Below are 26,420 nucleotides of genomic sequence, written 5' to 3' on the forward strand. Positions count from 1 at the left end.
ATTTATAGCAGACATTGCAACATTTATTGCAGACATTGTAACATTTAAAGCAGACATTGCAACATTTATAGCAGATATTGTAATATTTATAGCAGACATTATAACATTTATAACAGATTTTGCAACATTTTCAACAGACATTCCATCAACTTTTTATAAAAGACATTGCAAGATTATAGAAAAGAAAAGGTATGGCATTCAGAATGGACTTTGTAATGAAACATTTACAGTTCATATTTTAACATTTACAGCAGATATTATACCAATATAAAAGAACCTTTTTAATATTTACAAGACAATATAAGCCATGATTAGGTTTGAAAACATTACAGAAAGAAGGAAACAGAAAGCCTTATAATTTTATGTACATAGCCAGAAGTCAATTTCTGCTTATAATTAGCACCTGTTTAATTGTGTTAATCAACATGTAAAAAAGAAAGAGATGTATAAATGTGCTTTTAATTATAAATGATGTGAAAATGCATCTTTCCTGGAAATGATAAATAGTTCCACAAGAATAAAGCTTTAAATTGATTGCAGAATACTTTGTTCTCGAATGATGAAGTTTTGAAAATTGGATGTAAGTTTTTGCTCCCCTGGGGAAACATTATTTTCTGTAAAGAAGACAGAACGTGTTAATTACAAGATTTGAAATCTTTCTGATAATATTTTTGCCAACAATGTTTAAATTACAGTTGCCTTACTCTATACATTATGCGCCTCGGTGGGTCTACTTTATATTAATAACATTGTAATAATTTGCGCTGAAGGAATAAAATTTTGCAGTCTTATTTTCTGCAGACATTGTCTTGGAGATATTTTTTTCTATCATATTGAAAATGTTGATACAAGTCATTAATGTGCCTGAAAATATATTTTTGAAGGATTTTAAAATTTTGAAATCTTGCACAAGTAAAAAAAAAGATTTTATTGGCTGGATAAAGGCTGAGGCTTTGCAAGCAGTATAAAGAGTGGCCTTACCCACAGATTGTTGACTTCCATTTTAAGCTGATTTACGTTAATGCTAAAATCTGTCAAAATTTTAATTGGACTGTTCTAAATTCAAAGCAGGTGAAGTCTGTCACATACATTCAACAAGGAAAGGGTTGAAATCAGATAGCAAGACTTATTATTCTTTAACCTACCAAATTTCTTAAATGGACTTGTCCAGGTTCTATTTTTGTAACTGTCAAATATCAAATTTGTGGAATTATTTGAAGATGCATATTAAAAGTTATTCAGCCTATAGTTTAGAGCCTCAGGTCAAAGGTCACGGATGTACAGCCTTCACAGGCTTATTACTTGAGTTACCAACAGGTTAAGAAATCATAGAGAATATAGATTTAATGTTTTCTTTCTTGCTAAGGATATAAAGATGTACAACTTTTAAATATCCTTTTAAACTTATGTATACTGTAATGGTCTTTGCTTTTTAATGCAATTTAATCTCTTCGTGTGACTTCCATCATTTGGAATTCACAAACATAAATAATATAAAAACTTGGATTTTATTAAAAGATGAAAGAATTCAGACTCTTTTCTGCTGCCTGTTATATTTGGTTATATTTTTATTCAGGGAAAGAGATCATACACTTTTTTACCAAATGCTATTTGGTAAATGTAAGTGATTGTCATAATTTAGCATGTATCATTTTAGGGCAATATACTAATTGCCATGTGTAAAATGCATTGACATTGATTATTTTACATTAAAAATCAATATTATTGATTTTGATTGGGAAAAATAAAAACAACACCATTTAATAATACTTTTAATAATTTCAATTTTTTAGCAATTCCCAGGTGATTATAGACAGATGAAAAGTTTACCAGAACTTATTACATTAATACGGAATAATTCAAAGTATAAGTTCTCTGTCATACATTGTACCATGTGTGTTATGTCACTATAGGGAACTGATACATGAACAAAACAAGATGAACTTCATCAATATTGATGAATTAACAAACGAAATATTGACAGTAGGTAAACATAAATATAATTCCACGAGGGTTCCTAATATTCATCCAAAGCCGATTTATGAGTTTGAACACTAAGTAGTGATGTTTTAGATGAACACATCTGAGTGCTTGTGGGTCTATAAACATTTTCGAGGGGAATGTTGATACTTTCGGTTTCCTCTATGTTGTATGGGGACTCGTAATCCTTGTGTAGTCGGAACTTTTTAACGAGCGTCACCATGCAAGCAATTGCCATTACTATTCCTAAAGCTGTGCACACCCCTGCGATTATTTTTTCACTTATGACCTTTTTGATAGCACTGTGATATTCCACATGATCTTTAGTGGTCAAAATCCGACAGTCAACTTTATACAATTCAGTATCATATACATAAACTATACAAAATTCATACAATGTTTTTGGTTTTAGGTTTGTTACCGTGTAACTACGGTACCTGGCAGCCAAAGGAATAACTTTGTATTTATGATTTTGATTTGTAATGTTTTGTTTATTATCTTTCTTTAATTCTCGATATTGTAATTGATAGTCTGAGATCATTGAATAGTGTCTTGTACCATTCCAAGATAATGATACATAATCAAAAGAAACTCTAAAAATAACAAGCCGAACTGGCTTATTAGTCACTGTAATCCGCGTGGAACTTAAATCCACGGCTATACCATTGTCTGCTTTACAAGCATATGTTCCGCTGTCACTTAATGTCAAGTAACGAATTATTAAAACACAACTATCTACAAGCTCAAATTTTTTACTTTGAAAATCACCGCTGACGACTGTTTGATTTGGTAGTAGCCAGGTAAGTTTTGGCTCAGGGACTCCATAAGCATGACATTCAATGCGCAATTCTTCACCAAGGTCCATTGTATAATTCTCTTTAAATGCGGGAAGTGTTGTCGGTGCACAGACACGACTGAATTTGTCCTCAGTTACATTTGCTATAGATGTTCCTGTTAGATTAAGAGGAAAATTACATTTAATGTATTGTGAATGATTGAAGAATGGTTTGCTATAATTTGTTGCAGTTGCTTCTGTAATTAATTCTTTTATCCAGAATGCATTGCAGTCACATCGAATCGGGTTTCTATAGAGATGAATTTCCTCCAAACTTGGTATATATTGAATCAAGCTTGGTGATAACGCTGCTATTTGATTATTATGCAGATATAAGGTACTCAAACTTGGGACATTGTCAAACGCTTGTGAGTCAACGTAAATGAGCTTTGGATTATCATGAGCTTCTAAAGTGGTAAAAAGTGGCAGGTTTTGAAAAGCATGTTTTTCAATAAAATGAAGTTCAGGCATGTAGCTTATTGACAAGTAAGCTACATTCATGCCTTGAAAATCTCCTGTATGTATTTTGCGCATAGGATTTCCGTCAAATATGAACTTTTTCAGAATTTTCATAAGATGCAGCAACTCTTTTGGCATCAGTTGCATTTGATTATAACTGAGATCTAGTATTAACATATTTGTTAGATTGCTGAACGCATTGTTATCTATAGTTCGAATTTTATTTGAAGACAGGTTCAGTAAATTAAGTTTACTCAAAGCACTAAAGTCATTAGTTTCAATGAACGTGAGAAGGTTGTTTGAGAAATCGAGCTCCCGTAGATCATCAGACACATCAGCAAACCAGTCAGGAGATACTCTGTTGAGCAAATTATCTGCTATATTAAATGACTTTAAATTATTCAAACCAGTAAAAGCACTGCTTGAAATATTAGTTAACTTATTTTTACTGATATCCAAATAATACAAATTGGAAAGCCCTGTGAAACAATACTGTTGTAAGTGGTTCAATTTATTGTTACTGAGGTTCAGATATTTCAGCTTTTTGAAACCGAAGAATAAATTATTGCATGTCAAAATTTCTATGGAAGCATTTGATAAATCCAGATAAACTAAGTCAGAAGAATACGGTAATTTTGTAACTTTTGTGAAATTGTTATTGGAGAGGAGTAACACTTCAGTATCATCAGGAAGCACTAAAGGTATGTCCTCCAGCCCTCGTCCAGCACAATTTACTGTGTTCATGTACTTTATTTCATTTAATATAGACACAGAAAGTTGTCCTTTATAGCATGAACACTCCCTCGGACAATTTCCTCCGTCCCAGATTTTGTTTTTCACAGTGTCATCAGTAGTTTCCATGTAATCAATGCTCTGAGTTGTTCCAAACACAACCACAATATTCATCAATGTGAAAATATTCATCCATGATGTCTCCATTGTTTGTTTTGTTTGTTATCCACTGCTATTTTCTTTTCCAAAGAAATTTGTTTTCTGAAGTTTTTGTCCTTTTTGTGTGGAAGCAGTCATTCTGAAAAGTAAGAACGCACTGATTGTAAATATTTTGAGACAAGAACAAAAGAAATTATTGAGCAATTAGTGTGTAAATTAATCACTTTATTAGGGGAACCTGGATGTTATCCAACAAAATAAATAACTTAAGGTCATGCAAAAATAAATTTGTTATCAGCAGGCTATCAGTATACCTGTAATGTAAAGATTATTACATTGCTAATCATCCATCAAATATGTCTGGTTTTTGTAATTTAAATGCTTAAAATACCTTTATATTTTCTCTTGATTTTTAAAGATAATTGTATTATAACTTTTTGTAAGGAAAAATCAAGTCACAGGTGTGGTATATTTTTTAGGTTAATTTATACAATTTTCATTATACTTCAGATATTTAACAGATACAAAATAACTTTGAATTTTTCTGAGGTTACCTGTCTAAAATAAAACAGGCCGTATGAAAAAATGATTGTAGATAAAATAAATTGGAATATTAGTTAATATGCTTAGCATAAATCTTAACAATACATTTACATAAACTTCAGAATGATGTCTTACTATATTCAGTTTTAATTCATGGGGTGCTCTACACTTAGATCTGACCGCATTTCTGCAATTTGAACTTTTTTGTTCTTAAATATTATTATCTAGCTAGTTTTACTGCTTGCAATGAAATAAAGATAAGGAATGATATGATATCAAAAAGAGTTGAAACTAAAGGCATAATGATATCAGAAATATCTCTAGACTTATGTGATTTATATATGAGCCGCGCCAAGACACAACCAACATAAGGCGTTTGCGACCAGCATGGATCTGGACCAGCCTGGGCATCCGTGCAGTCTGATCAGGAACCATGCTGTTCGCTATTTTAGACTAAGTTTCTCTACTTGTTATACGGTTCGTAAGCGAACAGCATGGATCCTGATTAGACTGCGCGGATGCGCAGGCTGGTCTGGATCCATGCCGGTCGCAAACCCATTATGTTGGTTTTGTCATGACCCGGCTCGTATATATCTGTTCATCATTTTCTCTTTGAAAAAAAAGTTTGAAGTTTTAATTAAACTTAAAAGCAGATTATACTGAAAGGAATAGTTACACAGAATCAGTGTGTGTGATATTTAGATGAAATCCAGTTTAATGGGTGAATAATTTGGTAGGAAAGGAATGAGAAAACTTTACGATTATTATATTATCAAGTTGAAATAACACAGTAGCCTTATAAAACAAGATAAAAAAGGTAGTTCTGGTTAAAAACTAAGAAGGTCTAGCAATAAAAACCTACATGAACCATATCATATCTTCCAGAGGTAGCCAATTTTATAAACCATGAGGCTTTCTGCCAGAAAATTTTAATTTCTTTACTTCTGTGCTGGAAATTTCATTCAGATATTTTGGGTGTAGTATTTTTAAAAGATAAAAAATTATACTTGAAAGAGTTTCAATAGAGTGTTCCTTGCTCTTTATTTCACTTTAAAAAAATGTTTTAAGATTTCAAGTAAAACTATATCATTTGATTTAGTGGGTATAGCATGTCTTTGGCAAAGAGTTTGACTGTATTTGGAGAGGGATTAAATTTACTTGATTGCATAATCCCTCATTTGAGAGGCATAATCGTAACTTAAAGGGACCATTGATATTTTTGACATGATTGGATAAAAATATTTGTGTACCATTAGATGTAGATCTGCGTGATCATTCCCTAACCCTGTTCTTCGAGAAAAATAATGACCAAAAATGAAAAACTCAAATCGGGCTAAGAATTGTACAAGAAATTGGTATTCAATTTAGTTCTGAGTATATTTCTAGATTATCCTCTACGAGTTTTTCCTTTTTAAGTGCTTCACTAGTCTTGATCTGTAAAAGAATTTCAAATTTTATGTTTTAGGCTTCCGAAACTTAGTGGGACTCCTTTAAAGTACTGTGAGGAACTTACACATATTACAGTGACTATTTATCATACTAAACAAGCCTACCTTTTATCTAAGACGACAGACTTGTAAATGTAAATTAGGAAACAATTTGTAAAACAACCTGGCCTTTATTGTTCTCTGATTGTTTTGCACCATTAATACTACACTAATTGAATAAACACATTTCATTGATTGAATATATTTTTTTTTTCTGTTCTCCCCAAGTCGACTAATGTTATTACAGAAACAAAGTAGCAGTAAAAAATGTATTTACCAAGTCACAGATTGGTTTTTGCACCTGCGCTCTCTGATGTATCATTAGTCAAGAAGTTAAACAGATTGTCTGTTTCATTCAGAGCTGTAAGTTCTATTAAATCATATAACACAGTGATGTGTGTAGGATTCATTCTATACATCATTCCTAACTAACTTCAGATAAATTAAATTCTTAAATTAACCAATTTTCCCAAACCCAACCCTCCCCAACAAAAACAAATAAAAACAACAAAAAACAACAACAAAAAACACACACAATCGTAACAAATGTATAAAAATCCCAAAAGTTTGTTGAATTTACTCCCCACCCCCCCCCAGGAAAAAGACATAACAACATATAACAAAAACAAAACAAACACCACAATATTATCAAGTCTAATAAAAATTCCAAAGATATATACTTCAAAATGCTTAAAACCCAAATAATTTTTATTGTATGAATTATGTAATTGTTTTGGGGTGATTTTTTTTTCAAGAATCCTCTGCGCAAATATTAGCTTATTAAAATAATCAGGTTTTGGATTGCTATGCTTCTGTCTTGCCTCAGCCTATCTTATCAAATTGTTGCATTTTTTTTTTGCATTCAAAGTATCTGTCTGAAATTGTTTCATGATAAGCTAACGAAACTGGGACTTCCTGTATGATAAAGAAATTGTAACAAGAATTCAATTATCAAAAGGCAATATTCCAAAAATTCTAATCATATATTATTTAGTTTGCAGGCATTCAACTTTATAGTGATTAAATTGAATCATCAGAAAGAAAGCATATTAGAATTTAAAGAGACATACAAATAAAATATTTTCATATTTCCAGAAATATCACGGAAATATTTTCTCATTCAGAGTTATATATTGCCCTTTTAGGGAAATTGAAATATGTATCAACTTGAATATGTGTGTAATGCTTTGGTAGGTACATGCTTTTTTGATAAAATCTATACTATATTTTTCTTCTTTCTAGAACTGTTAAAACTGATAAAAAAGACTGTTTTCTAAAGAATTTTTTTTATTAATATTTCCTAATATTGCACAGCTATGGATCCCTGAATTTTTGCTAGAGAAGGTCACAAAATTTCCACCAGAGGTATTGCATATTCCAGGCATTTTAGTAGTTTTCCTGACGGGGGAAGGGAGGGAGTCATGGTAAAATTACCGCCTCCATGGTCGAGGGGTTAGAGTCAATGACTTCTAATCCAGTTATCTCTCTGGTGTGGGTTCGATCCTCGGGAGATGATTTGGTAGTTTAGCACGGAGGAAGGTAGTCTAGTACTGGTGTAACTCTCCAGGAACGATGGTTAGGAAACTACCCGCCTACATGACTGAAATACTGTTGGGAAAAGGCATAAAATGAAACAAACAAACATGGTAAAATTTTCGCATGATTTTCACAAAAAAAAATGTAAGTTAACTTAATATCTATCCATGATATAATATTTTATACATAATACAGCCAAATCGTAAGAAAGATCATGAACCCTTAATCCCCCCACCTCAACCATATTGCATAATTGCAACAGAACATCAGTAATTATGACTTGAAAAATATTGGCTCATACTGCCTATTCTATGACTTACATTAAACTAACATGTAATTCCCAAATATAAAATTATCCTTTTATTCCAAGCCTGCAAATATTGCCATATTATGCCAATTTTATGCCTTGGGTATTATGGAGTTGCTATTTAATGGTATTTTTATGAGTCTGCAGCAAGAAAAAACAATTATCTATTAATAGATTTTCCAATGTTGTTATAATTCTTGAAGATATCTGGGAATCATATAGCCTATAATTGGCTTGTAATGGAACAGTGCCACTGTTTCACATGGCCAATCTGATAGCATTAAAAGAGTTAACCTCCATATTTTTTTCATTATCATCATCATCTTTTTTTTTACAAAGTGTAACAATTTTAAATTGCCTTTAATTAAATTGATATAACTTCCATTGTGATGGCTTTAGCACCAATATTATAGAACTCATCTCCTCTTTAAACGTACTATTTCCTTAAAAAAATTGTTAAATTTTTACTACAAGTTTCTTTGTTTCTGTAGGGATCATGACACTATCATCACCCAAATCACCTAAATCATAAATGATACATGTAAGTTTCATAACTCTAGCACAAACATTTTTAGAATAATCTTCCCTTTAAATTTAAGATTTTCCATAAAAGTGGTTATATTTTACATTTATCACACACCCGTGCTGATTTTGCGACTCCGTTAATATGGTATTGCACGGCCGTGCATATATTTTGATGTGACGTCATTAGCGTTATACAAACATAGCGTAAAGACGCGCTAAATGTTAGCATTTTACTATAAGCGCGTCATTGAAAAATGACTCTTATTTCACTTTAAACGGTCTTTAATTTAGGTATGTGATAAATAGAATATTAAATTCGTGTTATCTTCTCTTTGAATTTAACATGATATATTTTGATTTCTATCATCTTTGTTTCTTTAGGCATATCACTTCAGATTGCTGTCTTTTCCATTAACAACAAAAAATGTTTTTGTTACTATATGTATCTTATGTTTTACTTTCATTGACATAAATGGTATTTGGAGACATGGGCAAAAAAGATTGACCTTTGAATTCTATAGAAATACATTGTAATTGATTTTGTTTATAGTTATATGCCTGTTTTTACTAACAGTGTCTAGTATTGAATTAGTCCAGTGTGCGGTTCTTCTTTTTATGGTTCTCTTTATGTTGGTTTCACATCCAAATTTTTAAGGACTTTAAATATTCCCTCATAATTCTGTTATCTGCAAAAAATGTGTATTTTATAGCTTAGATTCGTTTGCAAATTAATTACTTTTCCTGAGACAAATTTTTGTTTAATTTAATTTAAAAAAAGTCTTTGAAGGGGAGCTTGTTAAATGTTTTTTGTAATGATTAAATTGGTAAACTGCATCTGCGGGCAATTAAAACATTCCACAGTTGTAGTTTGTAAAAACAGTTTAACAGAAGTTTGAAAGATGCTCTAATTTAAACATGTGCTTATAGGCTTAATTTTTTTCTATCTTCCAAGAACTTGGAATTTAAACAGTTATATATGAGTTGTTTACAAGATGTTATCTATAAGCATGCATGGTAAAAGTTTTCAAGATTATTCCTGATTACATGACTTTTAGAATAAAAAACCCCATCCTTTTCTGCAAATATCAAACTTTCATCCATTTAGTAGCGTTAAACACTCGGGTGTTACCAACTTTCACCTGAATATTCAAAGTAAAAAAATACACTGATGTAACCATATTTCACCCATTTATAAGTATATAAAGGTGTAACTATATGTAACTTTCAATTTTAACTTTGTGTGTTTGACACTAATGAAACATTTTAGCACTGAAAATAAAAATCAAATCAAAAACATTGAAAACGCATTTATTTTCTTATTTTCCTATATGTTACTCCTATCCCTATATTTGCAATGTTTGGTACATTTCTATGGTTTTATACAAGTCACTTATCTTCTGTTGCTTAAAATATGGCATTTAGTACTGTTATAGTGATTTAGTATTTTGTATGGAATTAAGAATATACTTCTTTGTTAACATTTTGCAACTTTAATGACAAATTGTTTCATTATTAATTTAGTGCTTTTTTCAGGTAACAAATGTCTAACATGTTCTAAAACCATTATTTAAATGTTATAGAATTCATGTTTGTCTTTTCTAAAGAAGTAAAAACAGATTTGTTTCTGGGTATACAAAAGTCATGTGCTTTTAAACCTTTTTAAGCCTTCTGGGACTACATTGTATGGACATTAAATAATAGAAGATATTTGTTTAATAATAAAATATATGGAGCCTTGGAGCCAATTTAGAATTTATCATGATTGTATAATACATGTAATAGTTATATTTTTAGTTGTATTATGGGGAAAAAAGATCTATCATCTCTAAGAAACAGGATTGATAATTTATGTGTGTCTTCTTGGAAGAAATATAATTAATTTTTCACTTTCAAACAAATCCTGTAATTTTTTATTAATTTCTAAAAACTGACAAACTTTATTTGAAACAAAATGTTTTGTCATACATGAGTCTTCTTCCTAATACTGGAGCTGAAATTGTTAAAAATATTTAAGAGAATAAAGTTATAGAAATTCAAAAACAAAAGATAAAAAAACCCCAAAAACTCTAGAAGAGCGAAATCACCTTTATCCTCAGGTAAACATGCAGTTTTAGAATTCAAAACATAACTGTTAATAATATATTATAAAAAGATAAATCTGTATTATTACCTGCTATATGATATAATATTTCCTAAATTACAATCATCACTAAAAGAAAAGTTATTCCAGTATATCAGGAATTTTAATACCACTTTAATCCTAGTGCATGCTGGGACTATACGATTTGATCCGACACACAAGTTATCAGTTCTCCTTTACTTCACTACGAGCTTGTTTTGCAAATGGTTATTGCGTATTTAGTGCTAAGAATTTCTCCCGCAGTATCTAATTCATACTTGTAAGATGTTTACCATTGGGTAGATTAACTTCCAGGTTCTATCCAATCTATATGTAAGACTTTTATATGAAGCTGAGCTTGTCAGATATGTTATATAAAGCATGAATGAATTATAAGTCCAATAGTATATTGCATCATTGCTTAGTTTTTGCGATTGATTTTTGCAAACAGTTCAAACTATTTAATCTGTAAATTTCTGTAATTACAGAAGCATTGTTTACTTAAAGCTGACATTGATCTTGTTTGAACTAGGGCTCACTCTGCCATTTAATATCCATTTTAGTCATTTGCTATATAAAAAAAAATTTAATTTAGTTACAAAAAATACAATTTAGCCACAGGATTTTTGCACATGTTAAGCTATTTTGATAAAATTTTGAAAGAAATCAGAAAATTACATAAATTTTGTGACCTGGATTCTATCAGTATAATTATGGATTTTTTTCTGTCTAATTAAAAATTTTATTACCAATTTCATAATTTAATTGAAACTGCATTTTTCTTTTAAATGCTTGATGTTTAATTAATTTAAAACATAACTGTAACTTGACATTAAGATTTTAATAAAGAGAATGAAGACAAAATCTAGAGAAACAAATACTTGCAGGGCCATTATGATTTCTACCATTAACAGGACTTAAATTAACATCCCCTTTCAAATGTTAAGACATATTTCATGAATTATACATGAGCAATTCATGAATATTTCATGAAGTAACTTCATGACAAATTATAACATGAAAGGAAAGAGACAATTTCATGAAATGTAGTTTCATGAAATGTTCATGAAGTATAAAATGCATGAATTTGCATGAAATGAAGCGCATGCTTTGTCAAAACTTCATCAACTTTGAATTAATCATCTCCTTGTACACTACATGCAAATATTCTTGTTCTTGAAAAATTCATGGATTATTATAACTGCACAGTATCAAAATATTTTTGTGGCAAAACAACTTGGGAGTCTCCTGTAGAAAATCAGAATAAGCTAACTTTACAGAACATTTAACTCACTGGGCAACTGCATCTCCATCTATATTATTTATATACATGTATATAATTTGTTTAAGCTGACACTTCACCTTAGAAAATGAACTGTCCACTAAGTCTATGTAACACTTAAAGAATAGAGAACATTGTCTACTCAAATAGCTTCTGCTGTAGATTCAGAAGATAAAGGAATTTATTGAGAGTGAGTGATTTCCTGGAGAGAAATTAAACTGATTAGCCCCATTGACATAGGACATAAGTGTTATAATAGCACCTTTTATGTTAGTCTATTAGGTTGTGATATAGTCATTTGCAAGGCTTCTTTTAAGACTATGTAAGGAAGTCATATGATAAAATAGAATTAATGGTCGAAACTTACTCGTTTTTCACCCTAAGAATTATGAAGGAAACTGACAAATGTAATTTCAGTGGTATAGAGTCAGGCAGGTTAGCACTTTATTGAAGTCAGTCTTTAGGCTTTATACTGTTCTTTATACTGTTGACATTGCGGTCTATCCTAGGGCTTTATACTGTTGACATTGTAATCTGGCCTTTGGTTTTATACTGTTGACATTGCGGTCTGTGTCCTTAGGCTTAATACTGTTGACATTGTAATCTGGCCTTTGGTTTTATACTGTTGGCATTGCAGTCTGATATTTAAGCTTTATTCAGTTGACATTGCAGTGTGGCCTTAAAGCTTAATACCCTTGCCATAGCAGTCTGACCTTTGGCTTTATACTGTTGACATTGCAGTCTGAGGCTGAATATTGTTGACATTGCAGTCTATCTTTGGCTTTCTACTGTTGACATTGCAGTCTCAACTTTGACTTTATACAATTGACATAGCAGTCTGTCATTGGGCTTAATACTGTTGACATTGCAGTCTGACCTTAGGCTTAATACTGTTGACATTGCAGTCAGAACTTTGGCTTTATACTGTTGACATTGCATACTGTTGACATAGCAGTATGCCCTTAGGCTTTATACTGTTGACATAGCAGTCTGAACTTTGGCTTTATTCTGTTGACATTGCAGTCTGACCTTAGGCTCTATACTGTTGACATTGCAGTCTGACCTTAGGCTTTATACTGTTGACATAGCAGTCTGAACTTTGGCTTTATTCTGTTGACATTGCAGTCTGACCTTAGGCTCTATACTGTTGACATTGCAGTCTGACCTTTGGCTTTATACTGTTGACATTGCAGTCTGACCTTAGGCTTTATACTGTTGACATTGCAGTCTGACCTTAGGCTCTATACTGTTGACATTGCAGTCTGACCTTAGGCTTTTAAGGGATACTCAGGCAAATTAATGACAAAAATATTAAAATGCTAAAACGACATTTTCTTAAACTCCCATCATGCATTTCTGTATAAATTCTATATATTTTGGGTTTGGAGCATAAAAATATCTACATATGTTGAACGAAATTTAGACGCCAACAGAATCACCAAGTAGTTTTTAAAACAAGTCATGTGACTAAATTGAACAAACCCTGGAAGTAGCAATAACAGATATTGTGAATATTGTATGATTGAAACAAGTCTAAGCAATTCATTTGGCATGTTCATTAATGTTTCCAGAGTTCACTGTGACAACTTTTGTGAAATTTTAACGCTCTAACCTGAACCACGCGGGTCAAGTTAGGAAACCAACATTTTATTCTTTATAAGAAGAAAAGTTTTGCTCCTGTAACTGCCTAGTGTATTCATTTTGAGGACATTTACTCGATAATGAATGAAAAATTTAAAACAAAGAAATGAAAATTTTGCCTGTGTCTCCCTTTATACTGTTGACATTGCAGTCTGAACTTTGGCTTTATACTGTTGACATTGTAATCTGGCTTTAGGATTTTTACAGTTGGCATTGCAGTCTGGCCTTAGGTTTTATACTGTCGGCTCCTACATTGGAATATTTTAATGTACTGAATATCAGGATAGTTTGTCATTCAGTTGTACACAATTTCAGCTGCAGGCTAGTAGTTAAGATTTTTAGCTCACCTGTCACAAAGTGACAGGGTGAGCTTTTGTGATCGCTTTTTGTCCGGCGTCCGTCCCTGAGGTCCGTCCGTCGTCCGTCCGTCCGTCCGTAAACTTTTACTTTAAATGACATCTCCTCATAAACCACTAAGCCAATTTCATCCAAACTTCACAGGAATGTTCCTTTGGTGGTCACCTTTAAAAATTGTTCAAAGAATTTAATTCCATGCAGAACTCTGTTTGCCATGGCAACCAAAAGAAAAAACTTTAAATATCTTCTTTTAAAAAACCATAAGAGCTAGAGCTTAGATATTTGGCATGAAACATCTTCTAGTGAGTGTCTACCAAGTTTGTTCAAATAAAAGCCCTGGGGTCAAAATTGGCCCCGCCCCGGGGGGTCATTGATTTTCCCTATATGCATATAGTAAAAACTTAAAAAACTTCTTTTAAAGAACCAAAAGAGTTAGAGCTAAGGCATTTAGCATGAAACATGTTCTAATAAGTGTCTACCAAGTTTGTTCAAATAAAAGCCCTGGGGTCAAAATTGGCCCGGCCCCGGGGGTCATTGATTTTCCCTATATGCATATAGTAAAAACTTAAAAAATCTTCTTTTAAAGAACTCAAAGAGCTATGGCTAAGATATTTAGCATCAAACATGTTCTAATAGGTGTCTACCAAGTTTGTTCAAATAAAAGCCCTGGGGTCAAAATTGGCACCGCCCTGGGGGTCATTGATTTTCCTTATATGTGTATAGCAGAAACTTAAAAAATCTTCTTTGAAAAAACCCAAATAGCTAGAGTTTAGATATTAAGCATGAAACATCTTCTAGTAAGTGTCTACAAAGTTTGTTCAAATAAAAGCCCTGGGGTCAAAACTGGCCCGGCCCCAGGGGTGTCATTGTTTTTAACTACTTGTGTATAGTAAAAACTTTAAAAAAATCTTCTTTTAAAAAGCCCAATGAGCTAGAGCTTAGATGTTTAGCATGAAACATCTTCTTATGGGTGTCTACTAAGTTTGTGCAAATAAAAGCTCTTGGGTTAAATTGGCCCTGCAACGTTGGGGGGGGGGGGGTTGGGGGGGCCTGTATACAGGTGAGCGACCTCAGGGCCATCATGGCCCTCTTGTTTATAAATTAATGTAGATGAATGATTTGAATTCTTCATAACTTGCTTTTTTCTGACTTGTTTTTTCTTGTATTGTATTGAAAAAGTATGATTTTCTGTATACTGCATTATTATAGATTTCAAGTTTCACCGTCAAAATCGTTGTCAAAATGTTTAAATCTGGCCAAAGCAAGATGCTAACCACAGGAATTACCTGTAACTTGTCAAAATGTGCAAAAAATGTCCTTATTCCACTACTCATTTAAGTGGGGATAAAATTTGTAACTTCTGACATACATGGTATAATACATGTACATTCAAAGCTTTAATTATCCTTGATTGTGAATATTTATAAAAAAATTTAAATTAAAAATAATTTTTTCTTAATTTTGATTTTTTGAAGATTTATTTTACTTATTTGGAAGTTACATATGCTGCTTTAAAACTGAAAAAACAAAAACAAGTATGATCTCAAGGTTATGTTGTTCTGCAATGCAGAAATAACTTGATTGCTTTTTATGTCACATCAAATTTATTAAGGTTGTTAAAGCAATTTTCCAGTTTTTATATTGATTACAAATGATTCCAGATGCCAATATGTGCTTTAATTATCACAGACTTTAGTTAGGTTAGGTTAGATTAGATTAAGTTAGGTAACATTAGGTTAGGTTAGATTAGATTAAGTTAGGTAACATTAGGTTAGGCTAGCTTAGATTAGGCTGCATTAGGTTAAATCAAATTAAGTAAGGTTAAATCAAATTAAGTTAGATTTAGGTTACAATTTGATACAATAATACAGTCAATACACAATTAATAATAAGATTATTTTTATGATATGATTACAATATTATATAATAAAACAAAGTACAATAGATTATGCGAGTTTTTTAGTTATAATTATGATATGATGGATAATAATTATGTCACCTAGGTTAGGTTAAGGAGTCCAAAATGTTATGAATTAAATCTAATTTGTCTGCATGATTTTATGCAAGATGTTAAACTAAATTTATCAGCATGGAATTATGCAGGAACATATTTTTTTTGTGATGGGAATGAGATCACGGAACTGTATTATTTTTCTTGTGGTTAGAATTAGTCAGACTGTACTGTAATCTAAAACATACAAGTACTTCTGTTAGGTTATATATTGCAGATAAACAATAATACTGTTTGTAGTATATTTCTTTCATTTCATATTTATCATAAATAGCTCATAAGTTGTATTGTTCAGTTTTTGTTTTCTGTTGGTGTGGACAGAAGAAGATATATAGATATGGTTTTAATTTTGTTGTTAAAACTTTATCTGTGGATGTAATATGGATTTGAAAATGCAGAATTACTTAAATTCTTTGCCCTGATAAATGTGACTATCAGATAATTAAAGATGATCATTCAACAAATGGGCGTCTGATATTAGATCGAACTAGATCATTATTTAAAATATTAACATGAATCATCTTATTTTTTAAAGCTAAATTACTGCACTTCTTAATTTAAATGTCAGACTGCTAGCAGTAACATATTCTTGCATATCAGACTGACGTTTCCATTAGATTTACCCATGTGGAAAGTGCTGTACTATTGGCACGCTTTTGATGACATAATTTTACCGTTTTGAATGAAGTTGTTTTTTCATATGCTGTTGTAAGAAGAAAGTTATGAGTGAAATAACATAAATTTCCATGGAACTTGTTTTATTAAGGAAAGATTTTAAAATATAAAATGGAATATGGTAGAATATGCAAAAAAAAATCTAACATAATGTTTGTGGTTTGGATAGGAATATTCGTCCCTTGGGAAGCTGCCCATTGGGCAGTAACGAGGGTGTCTTGTAACTCCGCAAGCCTCGTTACTGCCCAATGGGCAGGTCCCCTTGGGACGGATATTCCAAGTTTGGTAATAATAAGGTAGCACATACATTTATCACATGAATATCTATCAGGATTATATAAGATTCTGAGACTATTAACTTTTCGGCAACACTTGATTTTATTAATTTAATCTGTCATATTCATTAATTTATATTGATTAATTTAAAGAGTGACAAAGCTCCGACAAATTCAAAACAGGATCGACAAATATGATAAACTGTCAAATAAATAAATAAAAGATAAGAAAAAATATTTATTTCTCATATATTGATCGTGACTTCTTGCAATGATCTATAAATTTGCTTATGCTTCTATTTTCATTCTTTAATAAAACATTTTTCACAGTCATGTAGATTATCTAACGACAAAAATCTGAAAATATCAGTTTCAAAAACTGCTTAACTGCAAATCCACAGTATGATATTTCTTCAATTTTTAACCTGCAGTTTCCAAGATCAGAATTAATATAATTTGACATGAAGCACAAAAAAAAAGGAAAAGTTTCTGAATTTCTAATAAAAAAAATCTCATTACCTTCTTAGGTATGATGTATTAATTCCTGAATTTCAATCATTATGAAGAAAATAATCCAATAATGAGAATCATATAAAACTACTTAAGAGCAGAACCATGCTGGGACCGAGTGTGATAGGACAGCAAGTAGAGTTATCAGTTCCTCTTGACGTCTCTCTAAGAGCTTGTATTGCCGATGTATTGCCGATGGATATTGTATTTTAGTGGTAGGTTTCTCTCCAATATCTGTTTCAAACACCAGCGTGATTTATATTATTGGGTAATAGATAGATAGATTTCATGTGAAATCAGCAGAAAAATTATTTGAACAGTATTACAGATTGACTTTGATGGTAGTTCTTTGTCTATTTATGGTCAAAATTTGTATAATTGAGTTTGTGTGGTCAAAATTTGTATAATCATGTTATATGGTCAAAATTTGTATAATTGAGTTATATCTGTAGACTAGTTGCATAAACTACATGTGTAATGTTAACATGTTTATTTTTTTTTAGATTAAAAGTTCAGTGGCAAGGTATTAACATTCTTTATGGATGTTTTTCCTTACAGTTTTTCTTTACAGTTCATAATTCCAGAACTTAGCAAATTTGTTTTTTTCCCCATCTAATCCTGATGTACAAATAAACATTTCAGGATAGAGAAATCACACATTGCCCTTATTATTGATACAGTTAAACAAGCTGTAATTGTACACCATGCAGGATTAGATGGGAATACCCCACATCTCCAGTCAGTTCCAGGGTATCAAAGAACCAATGTTTTTAGTTTTAAACATTGGAAGATTAATAATGCATATTTTCCTTGAATTGCTCTACTCAGTTTTGCAAATGTCAATCCACTTAACATACCTTCACGTGAAACATCATTAACATTTATTACCACATGAGAGATCATCAAGTTATCATCATCATTAATATCATCATTATCATCATCATTAATATCCTATCTTCTAGGTTTATCTTCTTGTTACATGTATTGGAATTAAAAATCATGTCAGTTTCATTTCTGAAACACTCATTTAAATATTTGATTCCACTTCTTTGTCCCTATAGTTTACAAATTAATATGGAATATATGACTAATGTTTTGGAAAGTCACACTATCTTAATGTTTAGGTTCTCGTCATATTCGCAAAAGCACAGTCGGTTTAATGATTACCTAATATATAAGAGGTTTGTGGTTCGATCCCTACTTTTGCCATTGTTTTAAGACCAAAATTTCTTTCTTTATTTTTGAAGTTTATTTTAATGAATAGGACTTGCAAAATTGTCTACATGGTTATGGAACAACTTTGAAACACTGATTTGTCTGTTTTGTATTGAATTTTACGGCATTGAAATTACATTTATTGATTTTAATATTAATTATTAAACCATGTTATTTAAAAAGATTGTGGGCTTTACCAAAATAAGTGCAAAACATATTAGAAAACAAAAAGATCAACTTAAAAAAGACAATCATGTCTTCATTAATGTTTAAAATATAAATAAGAAAAAAAATATAGACATACACTGTCTCGATCTGAAAACAGTAGACATTTAGAATTTATAAATGGGTAAGTTTACCCTATTGTGCTATATTGGTCAGTATAACTATTTCATAGAAACAAATTAAATGTCATCACATCTCACAAAGTTTACCGAACATTTATCAAAGATTAATATATTGTGTGCATTGACGTATAATCAGTATGCAAGTGGCAGGTTAATAAAATCAAACACTACAACTCACTGAATCCTGATTACATTTCAAATGTCAAGAACGCAGTCAGTTGATATCGATCATGTCATAAAAACAATGTTAAGTTTATAATTGTTTTGAATTTTTCAGCTCTTTCTGGTTACGTGTAAAAGCCTTGGGGTGCTCTTCCGTGCATTATTTCATGCATTGAGCAGGTCCTATCCTGGCTATTAAAGAACCACAAACCATTATTTATGTGTAGGGAGCCTTTTTATAGTAATAGTCCACATATAAAAGATTTAGAGTTTTTTGTCTTGTTTCAAACCAATTACATTCAGGGCTCAGCAATTTGAGGTTAGTAACTATAACCACTTAATCTTTGTTTAATATTATGTCAAGTTCATATTGGTTTGACATACTAAACAATAACGACATGAGCCGTGTCATGACAAAACCAACATAATTAATGGTTTTGCGACCAGCATGGATCCAGACCAGCCTGCGCATCAGCACAGTCTGATCAGGATCTATGCTGTTCGCTATCTTAGTTTCTCTACTTGTTATAGAGTTGGTAAGTGAACTGCATGGATCCTGATCAGACTGCACAGATGCACAGGCTGGTCTGGATCGATGCTGGTCGCAAACCCATTATGTTGGTTTTGTCGTGACGCGGCTCAAATACTAACATTAAATAAACACTGGCTGTCAGCCAGTCCAGAAAAAGAAAGTTTTAGACCTAGGCTTCAATTTAGCCAAGTTATATTCCTATTTTATGTTTCTACATCATGAAATCATTATTAATTTTATGCCTTTATGTGTCTGGAGCAGGAAAACAATTATAAAGTAATAGATTTTTTTAATGCTGCAATAATTTAACAGAAAAAAAGTGGATGTATTCCAAATAATTGATTGTGGGAAGAAATTAAAGTTTAAGACCCTCAAAGTGTATGCTATGAAGAGGTATAATGAATTGAAAATTCTTGAATATCTATAATACATGTCCATTAAATTCAATATGAATATTGTTATAATTACAAAATGTGTGATGCAACAGGCCATTATTCAGATATCGATATGCGTAATCATGCAGGCATTGTCTATATGCATATTGTCTTGGTGCTGGGTGCTTAATTCTTATTTGTGGTTTATCAAATTATCAACACTCCAGAGGAATAATGAATGTGCGTCATAATTTGTCTATGAAGGGTGTTGTTATTAAGTTATAATATTTTTATGGTGGTATTCCAATGTTGCGCATGTCTGTAAGAAAGATGTAACTCTCATTTACTGTAAATTCATGAATAGTTATATTCTTAAGCGGGATCTTATCAGATTATGTGAAAGTGTATGACTCTGAGGATATAGATCTGGTCAGATTGCATGAATAGTGCATGTGAGTGCATGTGCAACTGCTCTGGTCAGATTGTGTGAATAGTGCATGTCAGATTGTGTCAATAGTGCATGTGAAACTGCTCTGGTCAGAATTTGCATGAATAGTGCATGTAAAGCTGCTTTAGACTCAATGTTTTGCACAGTCTGGTACTTTCCTTTTACCTTAATTAATACCTTTCAGGAAATAGTTTTTTTTTTCCACATCTGATCTCATTGTGATAAAATAATCGGTGGTGTCCTCCATAAAGTCATAGAGATGAAAAGCTCTTACATGTAGTTTTATTGACATAAAATACTTGTAATGACTGCTGCATCTTTTTTTTAAAAAGTACAAGTATCAATCACAGTTAAGTAAATGATCAAAAGTAATAACTTTAAGGTAAATTTTCCATGTTTATAGAATGGTGTTACATATGCAATTTAGCACATGTTTGGATTACCAGAGCTGTGACATAGATAACATCTATCTACATGTACTTATCTACATCTCTGCCTGAGAGCTAAAGGTCATACTGTACCCACAGCGAGTACTATGTAATTGACATTACGCCGCCTGTCAATCAAACAGGCAGTGGTCACAGAGATAAGCCAATCAGCGATTGTTATCAGTTCCACGCTAAGATGCCTACGATGTCCACCATTTTCCTTAGACAAGCTACGTGTCTAAGACAATGGTGCAGAAGTATTTTAGAATGAAATTATTTTAATTTTCTGTTAATTTAAAGCTTTTTGTATCATATCACATTAAGTTACCAAATATACTGACATTAGCTTATTATACAATAAGTCAATAATTTTCTACATATGGAAATAACAAGTACGAAACATTTATCCTGGCTATAACACAATGCATTGAAAAGGGAAAAGGTTTAAACAAATCCACTTTTCCCATTCTATCTATTAATAATCACATTACATATTATAAGGTCCCAGAATATCCAGGAGATATGACCTTCTTTCGTTTATAACGTATAGCGTAATTAAAAACGCAGCCGTAAAAATGCAAATATAATTAGTAAATACAATAAAAAATGGGTGAAATTATCTAACCTGAATATTTCTATTAAAGCTCAATAAATTAATATCATGAATATTGAACATTCAAATAGATCTGCTAAAATACGAAACTAATACCAATAACATCATGTCTGATATATGTGAAGTTTATTTTAAAGAGAATAACGTTGTGTTTTGTCGTGAATGATATCAAATGTATGTAAGCAATAAATAATCACATAATTTATCATAAAAAGTTAGCAAGGGCATGCAATTTTCTGAATCCATTTTAACAATTCATGAACAAATTAATGTATTATTAAAACTGAATTTCGCACATAAAACCCGAAAAATGAGTTTAAATTTATTTGTGTCACTAATATAACTTTACTGTTTTATCACAGATATATAAACCATTTATATTTAGCTCCATGATTTTATGTTTCGCTACTTCTATTTCAAAATAAAACAATCATAACATAATCATATAAGTTTCTACATAATTATAGTCTCTCTTTGAATTTGTAAGATATAATGATAATTTGTCAGTTTTAAATTTTCATTGAAGTCAACAAGAAATAACACCATCTTTGCAAAACGTTTCATGCGTCATTACTAAGTGAATGCAGATTTTTTTTTTTACTTTTTAAAAATACCATAATACATTTATACATCGAATCACAGATCCACTATTCAATAAAAACATTAAAAGCATCACAATTTTATATTAACAAAATCTATAAAAGGTAAATTCATTGATAACATTAGTGGCACAACAGCTTTGCGAATACATCGGTAGCGTATTTTGTCTAAGGTTCTTACTGACCGGGTCACGTGAATCAGTGGGCGGAGCGATCCCTTCTCTGGCGTAATGTCAATTAATGCTTTTGCTATAAACATTTTGTAATAACATGTTATTCACAATAAAGTTTTTATTGTATTGTGTATTTACATCAATAGATGATTTATTACTTAACAAATCCATTGACTTACATTTATATCATTCACAGGAATTACATTTGAATTTATTATTTATGTACCATAGTGGGAAAAACACTATTACTTTTATTTTTATTACAGGAAAAAAATAAGTAGGTGGTGTATATTAATCATCTATAACATCAAAGAAAAGAGATATTAGCCCAGTTGGCTTAATTTCCTAGGAAATATATCATATAATAAAGACACTGTTCAAATAGACCTGAATGGTAGTAATGTACTGTTTTCATTATACTAATTGATTTAATTGACAATGTTATGTTATTTATATCTTTGATGTAAGATAATTGATAAATGATAAGGCAGTATCATTATTATACATGTGTCTTGTTATAGTTAATTATCAAAGGGGTGTTTATGATATTGAAAGCTAGATGCTTTTTTATTGGATTTCTCTTGAAATGTTGTTATTTGTGAAAGTCCATGTAAATACTTTTTTCAAATTTTAAGCCGAGTGGATGGTAAATATAGCAATTATTTCTTTTGCTTGTTCACCATTTGAATGCCCTATAAATATCACAGTTTGTATTGCATATTATGTTACCCATAAACAATGCAGTTAATATTATTCATAAACAATGCAGTTGAGTTAACCCATAAACAATGCAGTTTATGTTACCCATAAACATTGCTGTTTATATTATTCATAAACACTGTAGTTGATATAACCCATAAACAATGCAATTGATTGAGTTGATATAACCCATAAACAATGTTTAATGTTATTATAAACAATGTAGTTGATATAACCAATAAATAATGCAGTAAACCCACAAACAATGCTGTTTATATTATTCATAAGCAATGCAGTTAATGTTACCCCTAAACAATGCTGTTTACATCACCCATAAACAATGCAGTTGACATAACCCATAAACATTGCAGCTAATGTTCAACCATAAACAATAAAGTTTAAATTACCCATGCACAAGGCAGTTTGTATGACCCATAAATATTTCAGTTAATATTCCCTATAAACATGCAAATATAAATACTTCCAAAATGATTCAGTTTAAATTCCCCATAAGCAAAGCAGTTATAAAACCCATAAATAATACTGTTAATGTTTCTAATTAACAATGCATTTTAAATTACCAATAAACAGTGCATTTTGAATAACCCATAAACAAAGAATTTTGAATAACCTATGAATATTTCAGTTTATATTCCATGAACACGTACAATTTACATTCATCATAAATAATTCAGTTTAAATTTCTAGTGAACAATGCATTTTATATACCCCACCAACAATGTATTATATAATTCCCATAAATGATGCAGTTGTTATAAGTACCAACAATGGAGTTTTAAAGATAAAACAGTTTTTATTGTCCACATCATGGATTATAAATATATATTATTCTCTACACCACATACAATACAGTTTGTATTCCCCATTGATAAAACAGTAAATATTAATCATGAATAATTCTTATAAATGATACAGAGAAAGACCCAGCCAACTTAAACATCACATAAGACAATTATATAAACTAAAAAATTTCTTAAAAGTGAATCATTTTCTTCCATGAATGATCATGATCAATTGCTTTTCTATTATTATCAAACAAATATATAACATTACAACTGAAAATCAAACACTTATTTTGATTATTTTGAATTCTTAAAGTGTATAAAACTATATATCTGCTGTTTGTAGATTACAAAAATCATATAGTTTAATTTTGAAAATGAATACCACCAAAACACCTGTCTGAAATATATGTTGGTATATTTCCTTAGAAGGAAATGGATTCACAAAATCATTCTTAAACCATTAAAAATTTAAAACCCTACTTCAAATAGGAGCTCCAAACAATTTATTCTGTTTATGTACAATATTCATGTGTGTTCAATCACAGAGACATTGTATGTAACAACTGTTTTCAAGAATCCACCATAATTATCATTTTGTAAATTACATAATTTTACTGTTTATAAATTTTATGAAAATAATTCGTTACATATTGCTTTATACCATTTTATATATTAAAAATACAATTCAATTGAAGAAAACAATTTCTTCAAAAATTGACACATTATTAATGGTAGGATATTTAACTAAATGCCTATTAGATTTGAGTAGACATGTATTTCATTTTGTGTATGAACAAAAAATTAATATAATTCAAAAATACTCACTTTAGCTCTTTAATAACAGACTCCACACCAGTGATATGGTTTTAATCCATACCAGAACATCAATTTTTAATGAAAATTAAATCTGATCTCCTTTAAGTCACTCAGCATTTCAAAGCACTTTAAACATTTTCTATTCTTTCTTTAAATGTCTTAGACTTCACTTCCATCCAATAAATAAAGAAGAGAAACACTTTTTCAGGTGATAGATAGATTTTTATATCGTCTAAACGGCATCGTTTTTTTTCATTAAACAAAATTACTCAATAAAATATGGGGCAATATTGTTGAGAGTTCTAAATTGATTTTTGCTGTTTCAATACTTTGTTTTATCTCCAAAGGCTGGCTCAGATAATGTTTATTGTGTTTGCATACATTTTGTTTTCAGAAGTGCATTAGCAGTATAACAGGAAATAAATGGTATTTGGTTAGTGTCAGATAACATAGTATAGAACAAAATTCGTATTTAAATAGGGTATCAAAACACCTGTAATTACAGGTAAATTTTCTGGTTAATTAAAAATTGTAATGGGTAATTTAGCTTGTTTGAAGAATTTTAAAAACAACTAAAATTATATACAATGATGCCCAATCTTGATGTAATCTGATGTGCATCATAATACCTTATTCTTTTCTACACCTTAACTGGCTTATTGAATTTGCACCTGAGATTTTCCTCCACCAGACTAAAACATAAAGCTGGACAGTCACCTGATGTCACCTTTACAGTGTTCAATGGTGTAAAGTTAAACCAAACCAAAAAAAATGAGTTTAGTTTGAAGCTGTTGCACAAGAATGGTGTTGAAAAGTTTAAAGCCTTTATTGTAAACATGTTAAGGGAATCAAGCTTTAAATTTTCCATCCCTTCTTTTTCATGACAGTGTTATAATGTATAACAATTTGCTATAGGTAAAGACAATGGCCAGAATAAATATTTTTTTTTAATGAATGAATATCATTATATGCTTTTGATAAATATATCTTATAATCACCCACATAACAAAATAAAAACGGTACATATTTATTTCTTTGTTGTTTTATTTTACTATTTTTCATACAAAAAACATTTATTTTATATTTGTTGTTGTATTGAGTTGTATTGATTCATAATTACATTCCGAATTTGCTTTTTATTTCATTTGATAACAAATATTTTATATTGTTTTAAGCTGAGGATGGTCAGATCAACTGACCATAGTTAATATCAGTTATTTCCAAATTATGTCCCTTACTCTGTGTAATATTATCATTACATCTTGTTGGTCTGTATTGCCATAAGCATTGAGAAATAGTTCTTACATGCACACTTTCACAGAAATGCAATGGATTCTCTAACTTTACATTTGGGAATATATTTTATGTACAAATTACCTATTTTCATTTGTTTGGATGACAAAAACTATAAATTATTATGTAATTTTGATATTAAAACAGTTTATGTTTTTGAGATATTTATTACAATGAAAATATGAACAAGTTGAATATTCTCTTGAAATAAAAATTAAATCGAAACAATTCTCTCAAAACAATTCTCTCAGTAAATTTGAGAAAATATGTTTGTACAGTTTAACAGCAACATTCAAAAAATTTTGACTGAAACATTTAAACAACATACATTTGTACTTTGATGTCAACTTCACTATGTTTTCCCACATTACTTTTCATTTGTTTTAAACGGCTCTGACTGTAATAACTATTTATATCAATTTATCAGATGGATAACTATGTTTGAAAAAAGTTCTTGCATATGTTTTTTTAGCTCACCTGTC

The 26,420-nt window shown here is 30.6% G+C and overlaps 2 protein-coding genes across 4 annotated transcripts in view; one reads left to right on the forward strand and one right to left on the reverse strand.

Moving 5' to 3' along the window:
- LOC132736127 (mitochondrial inner membrane protease subunit 2-like) overlaps window positions 1-26,420 on the forward strand; it is a gene marked incomplete at its 3' end in the record, with an annotated part of 112,548 nt that overhangs the window by 16,470 nt on the left and 69,658 nt on the right. The window lies entirely within an intron of this gene.
- Window positions 1,760-24,829, reverse strand: LOC132736135 (leucine-rich repeat neuronal protein 1-like). Of its 3 annotated transcripts, none has more exons than XM_060723216.1 (2): window positions 24,655-24,829; window positions 1,760-4,304 (listed from the first exon to the last, which is right to left on the reverse strand). In XM_060723216.1, exon 2 carries the CDS (start codon window positions 4,211-4,213, stop codon window positions 2,018-2,020), a length of 2,196 nt encoding a protein of 731 aa, XP_060579199.1. In that variant the 5' UTR covers window positions 4,214-4,304; window positions 24,655-24,829; the 3' UTR covers window positions 1,760-2,017. The 3 variants fall into 3 exon arrangements, with proteins under 3 accessions (XP_060579199.1, XP_060579198.1, XP_060579197.1); XM_060723215.1 differs by lacking the exon at window positions 24,655-24,829 and adding an exon at window positions 17,443-17,611; XM_060723214.1 differs by lacking the exon at window positions 24,655-24,829 and adding an exon at window positions 10,734-10,979.

The sequence above is a fragment of the Ruditapes philippinarum genome, unplaced genomic scaffold, assembly GCF_026571515.1.
Source record: "Ruditapes philippinarum isolate M1 unplaced genomic scaffold, ASM2657151v2 ctg3312_1_1_1_1, whole genome shotgun sequence".
In the NCBI taxonomy this organism is placed as follows: Eukaryota; Metazoa; Mollusca; class Bivalvia; order Venerida; family Veneridae; genus Ruditapes; species Ruditapes philippinarum.

Coding starts and splice junctions, on each gene's coding strand:
- LOC132736135 (XM_060723216.1), bottom strand. CDS start 4,213: ATGGAGACATCATGGATGAATATTTTCACATTGATGAATATTGTGGTT.